The sequence below is a fragment of the Pongo pygmaeus genome, chromosome 19 (assembly GCF_028885625.2).
Source record: "Pongo pygmaeus isolate AG05252 chromosome 19, NHGRI_mPonPyg2-v2.0_pri, whole genome shotgun sequence".
NCBI classification, from domain to species: Eukaryota; Metazoa; Chordata; class Mammalia; order Primates; family Hominidae; genus Pongo; species Pongo pygmaeus.
Genome location: NC_072392.2, coordinates 96,430,305 through 96,449,461, shown reverse-complemented (window position 1 = coordinate 96,449,461; position 19,157 = coordinate 96,430,305). Strand labels below are relative to the sequence as shown.

Below are 19,157 nucleotides of genomic sequence, written 5' to 3'. Positions count from 1 at the left end.
AGATGGGACTACAGGTGCCCGCCACCACGCCCAGCTAATTTTTTTTTTTTTTCTTTTTTTGAGACAGAGTCTCACTCTGTCACCCAGGCTGGAGTGCAGTGTCACGATCTCGGCTCACTGCAAGCTCCGCCTCCCGGGTTCACGCCATTCTCCTGCCTCAGCCTCCCGAGTAGCTGGGATTATAGGCGGCCACCACCACGCCCGGCTAATTTTTTGTATTTTTAGTAGAGACGGGGTTTCACCGTGTTAGCCAGGATGGTCTCGATCTCCTGACCTCGTGATCCGCCCGCCTCGGCCTCCCAAAGTGCTGGGATTACAGGCGTGAGCCACCGCGCCCGGCTGCTTACAGCTCTTGTATGTTTCGCCACACTCATGTATTTATCGAGCAAATAGAGATGAATTTGGATCAGAGCTGGGCAGCAGCAAGGAACATGAAGAGCCCAGTAAACAGCTCCACCCCAATCTATTGAGACAGGAGGATGATGGAATTGCTGGAACACACTTCTAACAAGTCTGTTCCTCCTCCTGGGTTCTCTCTGTTTAGAAAACCACCAAGCCCAGGAGCCCAGGCATCTGCCTCTGAAAGGCTGTGTTGAGCCTGCTGCAACAGAGCTAATTTGCCAAGCATGGCTGGCTGCGTCCTCACCCACACTTCCTCCTCGGGGCCCGCTCCGCATCCCAGCACAGATGCATTACCAGGTGTTCAGATCGTGGTACAGCACTTTGCAAATACAGGGTAGAGATGGAAATGGACCTTAAGACTTCACTAGTTTACAGGTTCCCAAGTCCAGATTTCTTTAAAGAAAGAAAAGGTGAAAGGCCAGGCACGATGGCTCACACCTGTAATCCCAGCACTCTGGGAGGTTGAGGCAGGAAGATGACCTGAGGTCGGGAGTTTGAGACCAGCCTGACCAACATGGAGAAACCCCGTCTCTACTAAAAATACAAAATTAGCCGGGCTTGGTGGCACAGGCCTGTAATTCCAGCTACTCGGGAGGCTGAGGCAGGAGAATCGCTTGAACCCGGGAGGTGGAGGTTGTGGTGAGCCGAGATTGCACCTCTGCACTCCAGCCCGGGCAGCAAGAGCAAAACTGCGTCTCAAAAAAAAAAAAAAAAAAAAAAGTCAGGGCATGGTGGCTCACACCTGTAATCCTAGCACTTTGGGAGACGGAGGAGGGCGAATCACCTGAGGTCAGGAGTTCAAGACTAGCCTGACAAACATGGAGAAACCCCATCTCTACTAAAAAAAAAAAAAAAAAATACAAAAAACTTAGCAGGGCGTGGTGGCGCATGCCTGTAATCCCAGCTACTTAGGAGGCTGAGGCAAGAGAAGCACTTGAGCCCAGGAGGCGGAGTTAGTGGTGAGTTGAGATCATGCCATTGCACTCCAGCCTCGGCAACAAGAGCGAAACTCTGTCTCAAAAAAAAGAAAGAAAGAAAAGGCGGCCAGGCGCGGTGGCTCAAGCCTGTAATCCCAGCACTTTGGGAGGCCGAGGAGGCCAGATCACGAGGGTCAAGAGATGGAGACCATCCTGGCCAACATGGTGAAACCCCATCTCCACTAAAAATACAAAAATTAGCTGGGTGTGGAGGGGCGCGCCTGTAGTCCCAGCTACTCAGGAGGCTGAGTTAGGAGAATCGCTTGAACCCTGGAAGCAGAGGTTGCAGTGAGTTGAGATCGCGCCACTGCACTCCAGCCTGGGCAACAGAGCAAGACTCAGTCTCATTAAAAAAAAAAAAAGGCTTCATTGCTTTTTTTTTCTTTCTGGAGACAGGGTCTCACTGTTATCCAGGCTGGTGTGCAATGATGCAATCTCAGCTCACTGCAACCTCTGCCTCCCAGGTTCAAGCAATTCTCATGCCTCAGGTTCCAGAGTAGCTGGAATTACAGGTGTCCAGCTAATTTTTGTATTTTTTTGTAGAGATGGGGTTTTGCCATGTTGGCCAGGCTGGTCTCGAACTCCTGGCCTCAAGTGATATATCTGCCTCGGCCTCCCAAAGTATTGCTTTTTATGAATAGTGACCGCATTCCACATTCAGCAGCGGATGGGGAACATTCCTCTGTTCACTTTACCTCCCTATGCCAACCACAGCCCGCAGCCTTACGGGCCTGGGTATGGTTGGCTGAGCAGGAAAGGCCAGGCATGGTCAACTGAGCCATGGACCTCCCCCAGACCTCTCCTGCCTCCAGCAGTCCCTGCAGCAAGGGGTCCTGGGCACCTGCCCCTGAGCAGGGAGGTTTATAAAGTGCCTGGTGTTTGGGAAATGCCCCTCGAGGCCCAGGTGGTGCAGCGCAGCCCCCAACCCCCAGCATTCTGAACCACTGCCACATGCTAAAGGCCACCCATTGCGGCCACGGAGAGGTCACACCAGTACCTTCAATTCCTATCTGTAAGTAGGTCCTCAAGGATTCCTCTGCTCCCAGTCGGACAACCCATCGGCTGGGACAGTACTGATTCTCCAGCTCCTGCAGGGTACAAACATGAGGCTCCATAAGACTTTCCTTCTCAACAGAGTGTGCCCCTCCCCCTCGCCCATGCCCAGCTGCTCCTCTCTGCCTTAGAAGCCCTCTCCCCAGTATCCCAGGGTCTCCAAGATGCCCTCGGATCCATGGTCTAGAGGTATACCAGCGACCACTGTGCCTTTAGCCAGCTGGCAGCCTTAAGGGGAGATGAGGTCCCCCAAACGAATCCAGTTAATGCCATCATGGGCACCACTCCCACAGCAGTTACGACCACGGGAGGCCAGGTGGCCCGGTGGCTCACACCTGTAATCCCAGCACTTTGGGAGGCCGAGGCGGGTGGATCACCTGAAGTCAGGAGTTTGAGACCAGCCTGTCCAACATGGCAAAACCCCGTCTCTATTGAAAATACAAAAATTAGCCGAGCGTGGTGGTGTGCACCTGTAATCCCAGCTACTTGGGAGGCTGAGGCAGAAGAATTGCTTAAGTCTGGGAGGCGGGGGTTGTAGTGAGCCGAGATCGCACCACTGCACTCCAGCCTGAGCGACAGAGCAAGACTCCATCTCAAAAAAATAAAAGGAGGAGCTGATCTGCCCAGAGAGGGTGCGATTCTGACCACAGAAGGTCACTGCACAGTCAAAGGCACAGAGGTGAAGAGGAAGGAATGAAAGGTCAGTTTGCAAATGCTGGCAGACCCTATGGCTGACGCACAGAGGTGAGGCTGGGAGGCCGGGCTGGAGGAGGAGGGGCGGTGAGTGTCAGGCTAACACCTTCACACTTTATGCAGAAAGTAACAAGGAACCATGCTGAGGCAGTTTGGAGAATTTGAAAAAAAAACAAAAAACAAAAAAACAGAGGCCGGGCGCGGTGGCTCATGCCTGTAATCCCAGCACTTTGGGAGGCCGAGGTGGGATCACGAGGTCAGGAGTTCGAGATCAGCCTGACCAACATGATGAAACCCCGTCTCTACTAAAAATACAAAAATTAACCAGGCGTGGTGACGCGCACCTGTAATCCCAGCTACTCAGGAGGCTGAGGCAGGAGAATAGCTTGAACCAGGGAGGCAGAGGTTGCAGTGAGCCGGGATCATGCTACTGCACTCCAGCCTGGGCGACAGAGTGAGACCCCGTCTCAAAAACAAATAAACAAACAAACAAACAAAAAAAACAGAAAATGCTGGACATGGTGGCTCTCGCCTGTGATCCCAGCACTTCGGGAGGCCAAGATAGGCGGATCACTTGAGTCCAGGAGTTCCAGACCAGTCTGGGCAATATGGCGAACACCATCTCTACGAAAAATATGAAAAATCAACTGGGCATGGTGGTAGACACCTGTAGTACTCAACTGGGCATGGTGGTGGACACCTGTAGTACTAGCTATTTGGGAGGCTAAGGCAGGAGGATCACTTGAGCCCAGGAAGCAGAGGTTGTAGTGAGCCAAGATTGCGCCACTGCACTCCAGCCTGAGACAGAGCAAGACCCCGTTTCAAAAAAAAAAAAAGACTGGGCGTGGTGGCTCACACCTGTAATCCCAGCACTTTGGGAGGCCAAGGAGGGCAGATCACCTGAGGTCAGGAGTTCGAGACCATCCTGGCCAACACGGTGAAACCCCGTCTCTACTAAAAATACAAAAATTAGCTGGGCATGGTGGCAGGCACCTGTAATCTCAGCTACTCGGGAGGCTGAGGCAGGAGAATCGCTGGAACTCGGGAGGCGGAGGTTGCAGCGAGCTGAGATCCCACCATTGCACTCTAGCCTGGGTGACAACAGCGAGACTCCATCTCAAAAAAAAAAAAAAAAGTAACAAGGAACCAGATTTTGAAGAAAGGGCTCAAAACCATCATGAGAAATGGGAAGTCAGGGCGGCCTCACGGAAAGGCCTGAGGTCAAATGCCATCTGACCTCCCTTGCTTACTTACTGTTTTATCCTGAACAAGTTACTTAGTCTCTGGGATTCAGTTCCCTTACTGGTAGAAGGCATCTATCCAGGCCCGATACAGTGGCTCACATCTGTAATCTCAGCACTTTGGGAGGCCGAGGCGGGTGGATCACTTGAGGCCAGGAGTTCAAGACCAGTCTGTCCAACATGACGAAACCCCGTCTCTATTAAAAATACAAAAATTGGCCAGGCGCAGTGGCTCATGCCTGTAATCCCAGCACTTTGGGAGGCCGAGGCGGGCCGATCATGAGGTCAGGAGATGGAGACCATCCTGGCTAACATGGTGAAACCCCATCTCTACTAAAAATACAAAAAAATTAGCCGGGCATGGTTGCGGGCGCCTGTAGTCCCAGCTACTCGGGAGGCTGAGGCCGGAGAATGGTGTGAACCCTGAAGGCAGAGGTTGCAGTGAGCCCAGATCGCACCACTGCACTCCAGCCTGGGTGACAGAGTGAGACTCCGTCTCAAAAAAAAAAAAAAAATTAGCCAGGCATGTAGTACCAGCTACAGTGCACCTGTAATCCCAGCCACTCGGGAGGCTGAGGCAGGAGAATCACTTGAACCCGGGAGGTAGAGGTTGCAGTGAGCTGAGATCATGCCGCTGCACTCCAGCCTGGGTGACTGAGCGAGACTGTGTCTCAAAAAAAGAAGGCATGTATCCAAATCACAAGATTAAAAGAGATAAAGCAAGCGAGTAAAATAAAGCAAGCCACTCAGTGTGGGTTGCTTTTTCCTCCCAGTGAAGGAGCTCTTTGTCAGAGGTCCTTGGATCTGTCCAATCTGTACCTGGAAAGGTTATTACCTGTAGGATCCTTACAGCCACATATGGCACACTCTGTGATCACTACCACCATCTTTGTTGCTATTATTTATGATCATGATTATACAATGAGTTTATTTTTTCTTTTTTTTTGAGCCACCGCACCCGGCCTGCATGTTTCTAACCTTCACAACAACCCCAATGTAAATACCAGCTGTTCTGAATCCTTCAGCCTGTGCCACATAAGCACAGACCCAAAAACATTGTGTAACCTCAGATCAAGGTCCAGAACTTTGGCCCCTAAACTCCTGCGGGTCCATGGATTTTTTTTTTTTTTTTAGACGAAGTCTTGGTCTATCGCCCAGGCTTCCAGGCTGGAGTACAATGGCATGATCTGGGCTCACTGCAACCTCCACCTCCTGGGTTCAAGCGATTCTCCTGTCTCAGCCTCCCCAGTAGCTGGGATTACAGAGGTACATCACCACGCCCGGCTAATTTTTGTATTTTTAGTAGATACGGGGTTTCACCATGTTGGCCAGGCTGGTCTCTTACTCCTGACCTCATGATCCGCCAAAAGTGCTGAGATTACAGGTGTGAGCCACCACGCCTGGCAGGGTCTACGGATATTATTAGCATAGTCAGGAGTTCAATTTTCTCTATCCTGAAAATCAGGCTAACAAAAATCCTTAGGAAAAGGTAAAATACACCATGGTACTCAAGCACTGGGGACCTGGCACACACTAGGCGCTCAGCATGCCCACAGGAGTGCTCTAGACGGCTTCTAAGCTTCCTTCTTAGAATTCCAATCTAATAAATGAGCTAACTCCGCCCCAGCCCCTTAGTCCCTCCCTGCAATCCGCCTACCTCTGCAGACATCATCTTCCAAGGAACCTTGCTCGGGAAACCCACACCCGACACATCCATCATGGCGTCCACAGCCGGATGGGCGTGCGTCCCGCTCTTTTATATAGCCAGAGCCCCGCCTCGGTCCGCCCCTTTAAACTTGGTGGGCGGAGCGAGGCGGGGCTCAGACCAGGCCCCAGCCGATCAGCCACGTCCATCGCCCTGATTTCCAGGCCCTCCCAGTCCCTTGGCCCACGTCCCGGATTCCTCCCACGAGGGGGCGGGCTGCGGCCAAATCTCCCGCCAGGCCGGCGGCCGGGCGCTGATTGGCCCCATGGCGGCGGGGCCGGCTCGTGATTGGCCAGCACGCCGTGGTTTAAAGCTGTCGGCGCGGGAACCAGGGGCTTACTGCGGGACGGCCGTGCAGAGTACTTGGGTCCGTGAACTTCCCGGAGACGCAATGAGCTGCGTTAACCTGCCCACCGTGCTGCCCGGCTCCCCCAGCAAGACCCGGGGGCAGATCCAGGTGCGGGGACCAGCCCTGCGCGTGGCTGGGGATGAGGGGTTCGTGGTGGTAGCCTGTGCCCAGGCATCCGCGCAGGGCGGGCCCTCAAATGACCTCACCTTCTCTCCTAGGTGATTCTCGGGCCGATGTTCTCAGGAAAAAGGTAATGGCTTCGTGGGGCTAGGGTGGACCTCCTTCCTCTTCTCCGGGGACCCCTTGTCCCTTCCCTTCCCTTCCCCTAGAAAGACCAGCACAGCCTCCTACAGCTCCCGCCCGGGATGCTCCTCCTCCCTTGAATTCGGTCCAGGAAGAAGTCTCCGCCCCCTTCTGCCCAGGCCAAGCCCCTCCTCCTGTGTGGACGCCACTCCCTCCTGGAGCTGGTGACTGCTGCTTACAGCTTAGCTCTCCTCCCCACCAAGTCCTCTGAGAAGGTGGCAACCAGTTGTGTCCACTGTAGACCAGGCCTTTTTGTACACCCCTATTCAATGTGGCTGTTTCCTTATAAGGCCAAGGAAACGCAGTCGCTTTCTAAACCAAGGAGTCTGAAACCGTGGAGCCTCTGCTCTCCTGAGGTGATAGAACCAATACCTGACCTGGGTGGGGCTAGTAAGTTTCTTGAGTAAACTGCCCACGCACCATTCTTTTTGTTTTGTTTTTGTTCTTGTAGAGGTGGGATCTTGCTATGTTGCCCAGGCTGGTCTCAAACTCCTGGGCTCAAGCAATTCTCTCACCTCAGCCTCCCAAGTAGCTGGGACTACAGGCATGCACCACCCCCACCCAGCTAATTTTATTTTATTTTTGTAGAGCTGGGGTCTTGCTATGTTGCCCAAGCTGGTCTTGAACTCCTGGTCTCAGGCAATCCTACTTCGGCATCCCAAAGTGCTGGGATTACAGATGTTAGCCACCATGCCCTGCCCCAACATTCTTTTATGGCCGTGGGGATCACTTCAGCTCAAACCCCTTGCTCAGGAAGATGCGGCTCAGAGTTGGACTTCTTGGACCCAGAAGCAACTGCTTTTGACGCTGCACACAAAGGCTTTCTGAAATTAATTTAGAAAAGCTCTATGCTGGGTGTGGTGGCCGACACCTTTAATCCCAGCACTTTGGAAGGCTGAGGTGCGTTGATCACTTGAAGTTAGGAGTTTGAGACCACCCTGGTCAACAAGGTGAAATCCTGTCTCTACTGAAAAAAAATAGAAAAATTATCTGGGCGTGGTGGCAGGCTCCTGTAATCCCAGCTACTCGGGAGGTTGAGGCAGGAGAATCTCTTGCACCCGGAAGGCAGGGGTTGCAGTGAGCTGAGATCGCTCCACTGCACTCTAACCTAGGCAACAGAGCGAGACTCCACCTCAAAAAAAAAGAAAGAAAAGCTCTGAACTCTGGGATGAGGTTACTTTGGAATGCAGTCGCAGGTCCCCTGTACACGTAGCCTTTGCTTCTGCCTTCTCCACTACATCCTGGAGAAGGTTACTCCTCCCACACTTCCTGGGACCACCTGAGTACCATTCCTGGACCTCTTCCCCATAGAGAATTCTGACTTCCAACCCTCTTTGTAGGGATATTATACCCTGCCTGCTCTGCCCTGCTCTTTTCCGGCTGTGGTGGGCTCAGTCTGCATACCAATAGGGACAATGAGGAGCCAGGCTTGTTGGGGAAGGATCTCCTCCTCCCACTCCTCCCGCCGTGGACCTCACCTGACCCTCCCTCCTCCTGCAGCACGGAGTTGATGAGACGCGTCCGTCGCTTCCAGATTGCTCAGTACAAGTGCCTGGTGATCAAGTACGCCAAAGACACTCGCTACAGCAGCAGCTTCTGCACACATGACCGGTCAGTCCCTGCCCCCTGCAGTCCTGTGCAGTGGAAAATCACAAGGCACAGGACACACTGTTAGAACTGTCTTTAATGGGGATGGTTAATCATGCTGACCTGGCAATGAATGATTCAAATCAGCACACTTTCCGAGGTGTTTGGCAAGGTAGCACACACTCTCCATTCCCTGAGCTGGAGCCAGTGGTTCTCCACTGAGGGTGATTTTGCCCCCAGGGTCCATTTGACAATGTTTGAAGACATTTCTAGTTGTTGCAACTGGAGAGGGGAGGGGATGCTACTGGGCTTTAATGTGTAGAGGTCAGGGACACTGCTGCTAAGGGTCCTATGGTGCACAGGACGGCCCCCATGCAAGAATGAGCTGGCCCCAAACGTCAGGAGCCTGCCAATGTTCAGAAACTCTGCTGTAGGGTTTCAGCTTCACACAGGCTGCAAACTGGTTTGGTTTGGCCTGCACGTTGATTTTTGTTTAATTTTTTAGTTGTCCGTTGTTGGCTGGCTCCCCGTCACCTGGCAGCCTTCACGCTTCCCTGTTTTATGTGTAGCTGTTTGAGCTCGCTGGACATTTCCGCCTGCAACCTCAGGTTGGGAGTTAAATTCACTTCCTTGGCAGCAGATGTGGGCCTGATGTTTCTGAGCCTGAGACGCTTTGCTCAGTCCTCTGGACTTGTCCACCTGGGCACCCAGTGGCAAAGCCATGCTGTGCCACACATTGTAGGGCTTCGGCCTCAGAGCCCTGGCTGGGAGCTGTATCTGAGAGTTGCTATAGCTATGCAGAGAACAGATCCACCCGGCGTGTGGCCTTCGGTGGGAGCTGAGGGGCTCCTGAAGCCAGATGGTGGTGGAGTGGAGGGTGCTTGGGGCTTGGAGTCGCGTGTGGGAATTTAACCGCACTTCCTGACCATACTATCTGATGTAGGCCATTTACTTTTCCAAATTTGCTTCCTCATTCCTAAGATGCGGCGTCCACGGCACAGGGTGGTGTTGCACCTGGCGGGGACAGGGAAAGCAGAGGAGGTCACTTCGTTCCAGCTGTTGGAAGTGCAACTTCTGGAGTCAGTCAAATCCAGGATTAAATATGAGTTCTGCCTGTGTGTCACAAGTCATCTCTAACACGGGCCACAGAGGCCAAGGCTGGGCCAGCAGCATTGACAGCTCCAGAGAGGCTGCCCTTGCAGGGGCCACAGCTGGCCTCCCACCTGCCCTCACTTTGTCTTTCTCTGTTTAGGGAGGGAAGAGGGAATTTAAAATGCCCAAAATACTGTTTCACACATTCTTTCCAGAACTCGAAGTAGGATTATAGCAAGGTAATAATGAAACAATAGTTGCGAAGTATGTTTTTTTGTTTGTTCGTTGTTTGTTTTTGAGGCAGGGTCTCTCTCTGTCACCCAGGCTGGAGTGCAGTGGCTCAATCATAGCTTACTGTTACGTGACCTCAAACCTTTGGGCTCAAGTGATCCTCCCACCTCAGCCCCCTGAGTAGGTGGGACTATAGGTGCACACCACCACACCCAGTTAATTTTTAGATTTTTTGTCACACAGTGTCTCGCTGTGTTATCCAGGCTGGTCTCGAACTCCTGAGTTCAAGTGATCCTCCCGTCTTGGCCTCCCCGAAGATTACAGGCATGAGCTGCTGTGTCTGGCCAGAATACAGGATTTTAAAAATTTATATTTTGCAACATAATTAATATAAAGACAAATATAACCCAGGCCCAGTTCTAGTTATTCATGCTTCTGAATTTTAAAAGGAAACATTTGGCTGGCCCCTAATGGTATCATGGGCCCTGGTACCTGATGAAGTTGGCCTAGTCTGCCCCCAGCTCCTGAAGAGTGGAAGAGTTTTTAGTCTCATTGAGCTTTGTATTGGACATTACTGATTGCTAATCCAAAGCATCAAGTGAAATGGCTTCTATAAAGGTTTTCCTCTGGGAGGCTAAGGCGGGTGGATCACTTAAAAGTTAGGAGTTTGAGACCAGCCTGGCCAACATGGTGAAACCTCATGTCTGCTAAAAATACAAAAATGAGCTGGGTGTGATGGTGTGTGCCAGTAGTCCCAGCTACTCTTGAGGCTGAGGTGGGAGAATCGCTTGAGCCCCTTGAGAATTGGGAGGTAGAGATTGCAGCGAGCCGAGATGGTGCCACTGCACTCCAGCCTGGGTGACAGAGCAAGACTCTGTTTCAAAATAAATAAATAAATAACTGGTTTTCTGGACGAGGGCCTTTCCCATAGGTGCTAACTTCTCAAAGCCCGGCTGGGTGAACACTGAGCCTGCTTTGCAGGTAGCGGGTGGTCACGACAGTGCCATTCCCTGGCCCCTGCATTGTGGCTTCTGGCCTCCCCGGCCCTGCTCACGCTCTGGCTTTCTCTTCCCAGGAACACCATGGAGGCGCTGCCCGCCTGCCTGCTCCGAGACGTGGCCCAGGAGGCCCTGGGCGTGACTGTCATAGGCATCGATGAGGGGCAGTTTGTAAGTTGGCTTGTCCTGGCATCACCGTTCCTGCCAGCTCCCACTCTGTCCTCCCATTTTCCCTCGCTGACTTGGAGGTTATCTGATCTTTTAGTAAAATAACAAGGTTAAATAGCTACAACTAGTGTTGGAATACCCTCTGAAGGCCCCTTTCTAGTTTCACTGTCATAGTCATGTAGGATTCATTTTACCTTTTTTTTTTTTTTGAGATGGAGTTTTGCTCTTGTTGTCCAGGCTGGAGTGCAATGGCACGATCTCACCGCAAACTTCGCTTCCCGGGTTCAAGCAATTCTCTCCTGCCTCAGCCTCCTGAGTAGCTGGGATTACAGGCATGCACCACCATGCCCAGCTAATTTTATATTTTTAGTAGAGATGGGGTTTCTCCATGTTGGTCAAGCTGGTCTCAAACTCCCAACCTCAGGTGATCTGCCCCCCTTGGACTCCCAAAGCGCTGGGATTACAGGTGTGAGCTACCGCACCTGGCCATTTTACCTTTTTAAAAAAATATATATCTATTTACTGGCAAGATGCAGTGACTCACACCTGTAATCTCAGCCTTTGGGAGGCCAAGGTAGACAGATCACTTGAGCTCAGGAGTTGGAGACTCACCTGGGCAACATAGTAAAACCCCATCTCTACCAAAAAAAAAAAAAAAATTAGCCAGTCATAGCGGCGCACACCTGTGGTCCCTGCTACTCAGGAGGCTGAGGTAGAAGGATGGAACCTGGGAGGTCAAGGCCTCAGTGAGTGGTGATAGCGCCACTGCACTCCAGCCTGGGCGACAAGGCGAGACCCTGTCTCAGAAAAAAAAAGTGGGGGGAGGTGGGGAGTAGTGTTTGGTTTGCCTCACGGTTCCTTTTGCTTGTTTCTTATACATTTATTTTCATCTTGTTGAAGTACATTTTTTAGTAGTTTTTGCAGCCAGGATGTATAGATGGGAAGCTGCCCGTCTTTGTATGGAAATCTTTCTTTTGTAATCTAGTTTAAGCTGGGCAGCAAGAGGTAGGTTGATCTTGTGTGGGGTTTTTTTTTTTTTGAGACGGAGTCTTAATCTGTCGCCCAGGCTGGAGTGCAATGGCGTGATCTCGGCTCACTGCAACCTCTGCCTCCCGGATTCAAGCCATTCTCCCACCTCAGCCTCCCAAGTAGCTGGGATTACAGGCGCCCACCATCATGCCTGCCTTTTTTTTTTTTTTGGAGATGGAGTCTTGCTCTATTGCCCTGGCTGGAGTGGAGTGACGTGATCTTAGCTCACAGCAACCTCTGCCTTTTGGGTTCAAGCAGTTCTGCCTCATCCTTCCGAGTAGCTGGGATCACAGGTGCGTGCCACCACGCCTAGCTCATTTATGTATTTTTAGTAGAGATGGGGTTTCACCATGTTGGCCAGGCTGGTCTGGAACTCCTGACCTCAGGTGATCTGCATGCCTCGGCTCCCAAAGTGCTGGGATTACAGGCGTGAGCCACCGCCCCCGGTCTTGATCTTGTTGCTTTGAAAAGTAGCAGCGCTGGTCATTGTGTTTTTGCTCAGAGGAAGGCCGCCATCTCTCTAATGTTACCTCTGGTCAGGTATTCTATCTGTTCTCTCTCAGCACAATTTGTGTAGGGGAAGCTTTGTTTCATTTATCCTGCTTTATAGCTGGTGTACTTTTTCATTTCTGGGGAAGGAATGAAGCCATTATCACTTCAGGTATTTCTCTCCTCATCCCTCTCTGAGGTGTTCTGGGTTCCATCTTCCAAAGTGTGTTTTGTTTCGGTGACTATTTTTATATCTGCTGCTCTAATTCATCATGCTCTGTTTTGTTTGACAAGTTACTGTTGGGTTATTTTTAAATTTATGCTGTTCATTCCATTATGTTTCTGAAAATCTTTTCTTAGACTTTTCCAGATTTTTCTATTTCCTCAGGAACACATTCTGCGGTTGAGTTTCTGAGTTATTTTCTGTTATCTTAGTTTTCTTTCCTCTGCTTTGGAGACTTTATTTTTGTTAGTTTATCACAAATGAATGAAACTGAAACTCTCTCCAAGGGGTTTAGCAGACTTGACCTCTTAGGTACTTTTAGGGCTGCCTCGAAGTACACAATGTGGTGGTTTGACATAAACATAACAGGAATTTATTTCTCGCTCACAGACCCCGACGTGGTTCCAGGCCGGTTGATGGGGAGGCCGCCCACGAGGCGGCTTAAGTCCCCCTGGCTGGCTGTATACAGACACGGAAGGGTAGAGACGTGGCGGAGCCCCTGGGTGTGAGGTTTTCATGGGCCTGACCGGAAGCTGCAAACATTACTTTTGCTGATCTTCCAAAGACTAGAACCTGGGCACAGGGCCACCTATATGTTTAGTATACTTAGTCCAGTTCTTTTTTTGTTTGTTTTTAAAAACAGAGTCTTGCTCTGTGGCCCAGGCTGGAGTGCAGCGGCGCAATCTTGGCTCACTATAACCTCCATCTCCCAGGTTCAAGTGATTCTCCCGCCTCAGCCTCCCAAATAGCTGGGATTACAGGCTCCTGCCACCATGCCCAGCTAATCTTTTGTATTTTTAGTAGAGACAGGGTTTCATCATGTTGACCAGGCTGGTCTGGAACTCCTGACCTCAGGTGATCTGCCTGCCTCAGCCTCCCAAAGTGCTGGGATTACAGGCATGAGCCAGCACGCCTGGCCACACTTAGTCTAGTTCTATACCCTGGAGGAAGAATAAATGAGTTTGTTTGGTGAGCGCTTCGAGATCTCTACCCACCCTGCCTCCCAGCACAGAGCCAGGCTGCTCTGGCTCGAATACCCTGCCCGGACGTCACAGGGCCTGTACCCCCAAAAGGCCAGTCCTGCCCTCCTGGTTCTGTTCTTGCCCAGCATTCTGTATGAGTCACAGCTGCAAATTCCATTCCCATGGGGAGGCTGACGGGTCCCTTCCCCTGTGCAGGGCATCTGTCCTGTGGAGTTGAGGCTGCCAGTGTCCGCTCTGGGTTCCCGACCACCCGGCAGCTGGCATCTCCTCCCCGCTTGGGTGTGCCCATTCCGTTTCTGAGCTTCAGAGGTGCGCCCCTGAGCACCCCCATGCCTCTGCGTACATGGAGACGTTGTAGTTGCTGCCCCGTGGTGGAGGGACTCCCGGCAAGAAGGTGAGCGCAGGCTGGGAGTAGGGCTGCAGCTGTTCTCTTTTGCTCCCAAACTGTGGCCTCGAAATGCATCCAGGGATTCTGCATCAGCTCTGGGGACATGGCCCTCTCAGAACAAGGAAGCTTCAGCTTTGGCAAGGCTCTCCCTCCTTCAGACCTGCCGCTGTGAGTTGTTCAATAGCTCTGTTCTCCTGGCTCTGTGTAAACCTTGTTGACAGAGGCTGACCCAGACCCCGGAGGCGGAAACCTTTCCCTTCTCCTTCCTCCTTCCTCGACATCCAAATGCCCCGAGTCAGGAGCCAGCGTATTCAGTCCTGTCCCCTGTTCAGCCTATAGGTGGGATTTCTCGGTCTACTTCCTCCCTGGCCAGCAAGTAAAACTTGAGTTCATTCAGTGAGTATTTATTACACCCTACCCAGACATCAGCATTCTGCTCTAGCCTCTGTGTCCCCTTGTTCTCTTCAAGAAGTGCCAGGTCACCAGCCTGACCAACATGGAGAAACTCCGCCTCTACTAAAACTACAAAAAGTAGCCGGGCGTGGTGGCGCATGCCTGTAATCCCAGCTACTTGGGAGGCTGAGGCAGGAGAATCGCTTGAAAGCGGGAGGCGAAGGTTGTGGTGAGCCAAGATCACCCCATTGCACTCCAAGCCTGGGCAACAACAAGAGCAAAACTCTGTCTCAAAACAAACAAATAAACAAAACAAAACAAAAAAAACAAAAGAAGTTCAGGGTCTTCCCATTGCAAGCAGTTCTAGATTGAGGAGAGGGGTTCCCAGCATGGGACCCAACAGAAGGACTGTCCTTCGCTCCTTCATTGTCTGCGTGGACAGTGGATGAAGCCCAGCCTAACCTGCCTTGTTCCTGTTTTCTGGGTCAGCAGGGAAAGCCTTTCACAGAGTAGCCACCGTGCCGTCCTGAGGAAGGCCCTGGGTCAGAAGCTTCTGTGTTTCTTTGTACCCCGGGCAAGACACACAGGTGTTCACACTGCTTTGTAGAAACTGTTGGCATCCAAGGGAGATTCACCTGGAAAACCCGAAGCTCCTAGCTGGGGGTGCTGTGCTTCAGATGCTGGTAGTGGGTGGGCACCCTGGCCCCAGCGCCACCCCCACGTGTTCATCAACAGCTGCACAGTTCGTGGTGGGCTTGCAAGGTCGCTTGGCAATAGTAGGAGCTCTGATTTATTTTTTTAAACTTTTTTTCTGCCTGGGCACGGTGGCTGACTCCTGTAATCCCAGCACTTTGGAAGGCCAAGGCGGGCAGATCACTTGAGGTCAGGAGTTTGAGACCAGCCGGGCCAACATTGTGAAACCCCGTCTCTACTAAAAATACAAAAATTAGCCAAGCGTGGTGGCACGCACCTGTAATTCCAGCTACTTGGGAGGCAGAGGCCCGAGAATTGCTTGAACCTGGGAGGCAGAGGTTGCAGTGAGCCAAGATTATGCCACTGCACTCCAGCCTGGATGACAGAGCAAGAGTCTGTCTCAAAAAAAAATGGACAAGGCCAGGTGCAGTGGCTCACGCCTGTAATCCCAGCACTTTGGGAGGCCGAGGTGGGTGAATCACGAGGTCAGGAGATCGAGACCATCCTGGCTAACATGGTGAAACCCCGTCTCTACTGAAAATACAAAAAAATTAGCCAGGCATGGTGGCAGGCACCTGTAGTCTCAGCTACTCAGGAGGCTGGGGCAGAAGAATGGCGTGAACCTGGGAGGCAGAGCTTGCATTGAGCTGAGATCACGCCACTGCACTCCAGCCTAGGCGACAGAGCGAGACTCTGTCTCAAAAAAAAAAAAAAAAATAGACCTTTTTGTGTTTTCTGTTCTACTACACAAGTAATACAGGTTGAGTATTCCTTATCCTAAATGCCTGGGACCAGAAGTGTTTCAGATTTCAGGTTTTGGAATATTTGCGTGTTCATAATATAATGAGACCTTGGGAATGAGCCCCAAGTGTAAACACAAAATCCATTTATGTTTTATAGACATCTTAGGCACATAGCCTGAGAGTAATTTTATGTATTTAGTAATTTGGGCGTGAGCCACAGTTTTGATGGTGACCTGTCCCATGAGGTCAGGTGTGGAATTTTCCACTTGTGGTGGGCGCTCAAAAAGTGTCAGATTTTGGAGCCTTTCAGGTTAGAGACATGCAATCTATAATAAGTTTAATCTAGGAAAAGTTAGGGTCCGGCACAGAGGCTCACGCCTGTGATCCCAGCACTATGGGAGGCTGAGGCAGGCAGATCGCTGGAAGTGCTGGGTGGAAGAACCAAGCTCTTTGACTATGGTCCTCAGCCCGAGGTTGGTCAAGAGGTGGAGGGAGTGGGGGCTGAGGACCTTCCTCTGTCCTGAAACCCTGATGCAGGAGAGTCTGGGGTCTGCCTTCTACCCTCATGTGGAGGGTTAAGGAGCAAGGTTCTCAACTCAGGAGGGTTCTTCCCCTCTCGATTCCCACCCAGGGACATTTCACAACAACTAGAAACAATTTTGTCGCAGCTGGGGGGTGGGAGGCATGTTCCTGGCATCTATCTAATGGGTGGGGGCAAGGAACGCAGCCCAACACCCTACAGTGCACAGGACACAGCGAGATCCAGCTTTAAATGGCAGCGATGGCAGCGTCAGCCCTCCAGGGGGCGCACCCCTGGCACAGGAGGTGTGCTGGCCTCGCGACACGTTATGAGTCCTCAGAGAAAAAGAGAGAACGAGCGCATGGTGGGGAGGGGCCCTGGCGTGCTAGAGTCTCTGGGCTTCCTTCTCCAGAGACCCCAGCAGTCAGCTGAGTGCAATCAGTCACGCTGGGCTTTGCTTGGATCTCACTGGAATTTTTCGAGCCACCCCTTAGTCCTCACCTTGCTAAGCCCTCACGTCTCAGTAACCTCAAACCTCAGTACCTGGGCTGAGAGAGCCTGAGTGGCCCTGGGAGAGAGACCCTGCACCCAAGGACAAGGACATCCCTGCTTCACCCAACCCAAAGGCCAGTCTGGACATATGAACTCAACCAGCTAAGAGTGATATGATTGACTGATGAGAATCACCAGAGCACTTGCCAGAGTTTCAGCTTCTCCCTGAGCCAAAGTGAAGTTTGATTTACACAGTAAATGTGCTCTGTGCAGGCCCTGAATTTAGAAGGCTGTGCTGTGTCATCCTGCTCTGTAAATGGCCGGTAGGACCCCCGCCCCTTCTCAAGGCACATTACCTGTTTAAAACGGGGGAGGCAAGAGCACAAAGTGCCCACTTATTCACCGAAGAGCATGTATATAACTTAGGGCCTTCCATCCTTAAACAACAGGACCTTCCTTGCTATTAACGAAAAGGAAACAGGTTGAGAGACGTTAATTCATTGCCAAGGTCACACAGATAATGGGTCCAATGAACAGCGGTGTCCTAGCCCAAGGCAGCAGGCCTTTGGCCACTGCAGTGTTAAACAGCACAGCTGGTGTGGAAGTCCGGTGCTGAGTCCTGGGTACCTGGATTTGGAGCGGAAGCTGGCTGCAGGGGGAAGGGGCTGCGCAGTTGTGGATGTGCCTGTCGTCTGCTGGGGGGCATGTAGATGGACACAGTCCCCCGGCCTGGGGAGCCTCGTGGGAGAATTAGAGTTGCTCCGGGCCAAATGGCCGGAGTTGTCAGATCTGGCAGCGTCTTCGCTGGGGCTCCAGGGAGCTGCTGCTGGGGTGGAAGCTCTCACGCTCTTTCTCCACGTGCCCTTTCCAGTTCCCTGACATCGTGGAGTTCTGCGAGGCCATGGCCAACGCCGGGAAGACCGTAATTGTGGCTGCACTGGATGGGACCTTCCAGAGGAAGGTAAGGCGTCTGATCCAGGTCTGGAGCTGGGTTCGAGGAGAGCAAGAGGCTTCTGGGTAGGCACAGAGACACCAGCTCTGGGTGACCAGGGCTCAGCCACCACAGGGGTACAGCCGAGCTGCTCAGGCCTTGGCTGAGCCCAGGGACTCCATGGTCTGTGCAGACTGGGTGCCATCTGTTGTGGCAGGTGCTTTGAATTGGCAAAGGGACAGAGCCGGGCATGGTGCTCTAGGGGTTGGGGGAAGGACTAAGTTCCGAGCAAACTCTCCTGGCTTCAGTGCTTGTGAATCAGAGGGTTTAAAAGAAAAACCTGTCTGGTGATGTGGCTGAGCGCCCGCTGTCTTTCCATGGGAGCGCAGCCATTTGGGGCCATCCTGAACCTGGTGCCGCTGGCTGAGAGCGTGGTGAAGCTGACCGCGGTGTGCATGGAGTGCTTCCGGGAAGCCGCCTACACCAAGAGGCTCGGCACAGAGAAGGAGGTAGCTCCACCTGCCTTCCCTGCCTTCCCTGCGGGCCGGCGGGGTGGGGGTATGGCTCTGCCTCCGTCCTGTCCTGGCCCTTCACCCGTCCCCTGTCCCTGCGGCCAGGTCGAGGTGATTGGGGGAGCAGACAAGTACCACTCCGTGTGTCGGCTCTGCTACTTCAAGAAGGCCTCGGGCCAGCCTGCCGGGCCGGACAACAAAGAGAACTGCCCAGTGCCAGGAAAGCCAGGGGAAGCCGTGGCTGCCAGGAAGCTCTTTGCCCCACAGCAGATTCTGCAATGCAGCCCCGCCAACTGAGGGGCCGGCGAGGGCTGCCCGCTCCCTTCGTACCACTGCCGCCTAGTGGACGCTGCCCTGCATGCTGCCTGGCCACTCCAGGAGGAAGTCGGGAGGCGTGGAAGGTGACCACACCTTGGCCTTCTGGGAAGTCTTTGTGTGGCTGCCCCACCTGCCACATGCTCCCCCCTCTCCTACCCACCAGCCTGCTTAAAGCTTCCCTCTCAGCTGCTGGGATGATCGCCCAGGCTGGAGCTGGCCCCGCTTGGTGGCCTGGGATCTGGCACACTCCCCCTCCTTGGGGTGAGGGACAGAGCCCCACGCTGCTGACATCAGCCTGCTTCTTCCCCTCTGCAGCTTTCACTGCTGAGTTTCTGTTCTCCCTGGGAAGCTTGTGCCAGCACCTTTGAGCCTTGGGCCACACTGAAGCTTAGGCCCCTCTGCCTGGGATGGGCTCCCGCCCTCTCCTGAGGATGGCCTGGACTCACACCCTCTTGTTTCCTTTTGGGCTCAAAGCCCTTCCTACCTCTGGTGATGGTTTCCACAGGAACAACAGCATCTTTCACCAACATGGGTGGCACCAACCTTGCTGGGACTTGGATCCCAGGGGCTTATCTCTTCAAGTGGGGAGAGGGCAGGGTCCACACCTCTGCTGTAGTGTATGAAATTAACTAATTGAAAATTCA

The 19,157-nt window shown here is 52.6% G+C and overlaps 2 protein-coding genes across 15 annotated transcripts in view; one reads left to right on the top strand and one right to left on the bottom strand.

The window, feature by feature from the left end:
* The window catches only part of AFMID (arylformamidase), a 21,711-nt gene extending 14,950 nt beyond the window's left edge, over positions 1–6,761 (bottom strand). For 12 of the 13 annotated variants that reach the window (XM_054456675.2, XM_054456677.2, XM_054456676.2 and 9 more), the window contains exons 1-2: positions 6,024–6,135; positions 2,377–2,467 (exon numbers count right to left, since the gene is read on the bottom strand). In XM_054456675.2, coding sequence (XP_054312650.1) covers positions 2,377–2,467; positions 6,024–6,086 — 154 coding nt within the window. In that variant the 5' untranslated portion in view covers positions 6,087–6,135. Of the gene's footprint in view, positions 1–2,376; positions 2,468–6,023; positions 6,136–6,626 lie in introns of those variants that run through there. The other variant, XM_063656436.1, reaches the window with a different exon arrangement.
* Positions 6,252–19,157, top strand: TK1 (thymidine kinase 1). Of its 2 annotated transcripts, XM_054456673.2 has the most exons (7): positions 6,252–6,528; positions 6,639–6,670; positions 8,224–8,334; positions 10,709–10,802; positions 17,624–17,713; positions 18,073–18,192; positions 18,301–19,157. In XM_054456673.2, exons 1-7 carry the CDS (start codon positions 6,337–6,339, stop codon positions 18,490–18,492), a joined length of 831 nt encoding a protein of 276 aa, XP_054312648.2. In that variant the 5' UTR covers positions 6,252–6,336; the 3' UTR covers positions 18,493–19,157. The 2 variants fall into 2 exon arrangements, with proteins under 2 accessions (XP_054312648.2, XP_054312647.2); XM_054456672.2 differs by having other exon boundaries at positions 18,073–19,157.

What these genes read in the sequence shown, in the direction of transcription:
- TK1 (XM_054456672.2), top strand. Translation starts at nt 6,337, where the DNA reads ATGGCGGCGGGGCCGGCTCGTGATTGGCCAGCACGCCGTGGTTTAAAG. An exon ending in AGACCCGGGGGCAGATCCAG is followed by an intron (nt 6,529 to 6,638) that starts GTGCGGGGACCA and finishes CTTCTCTCCTAG; the next exon opens with GTGATTCTCGGGCCGATGTT. An exon ending in GCATCGATGAGGGGCAGTTT is followed by an intron (nt 10,803 to 17,623) that starts GTAAGTTGGCTT and finishes TGCCCTTTCCAG; the next exon opens with TTCCCTGACATCGTGGAGTT.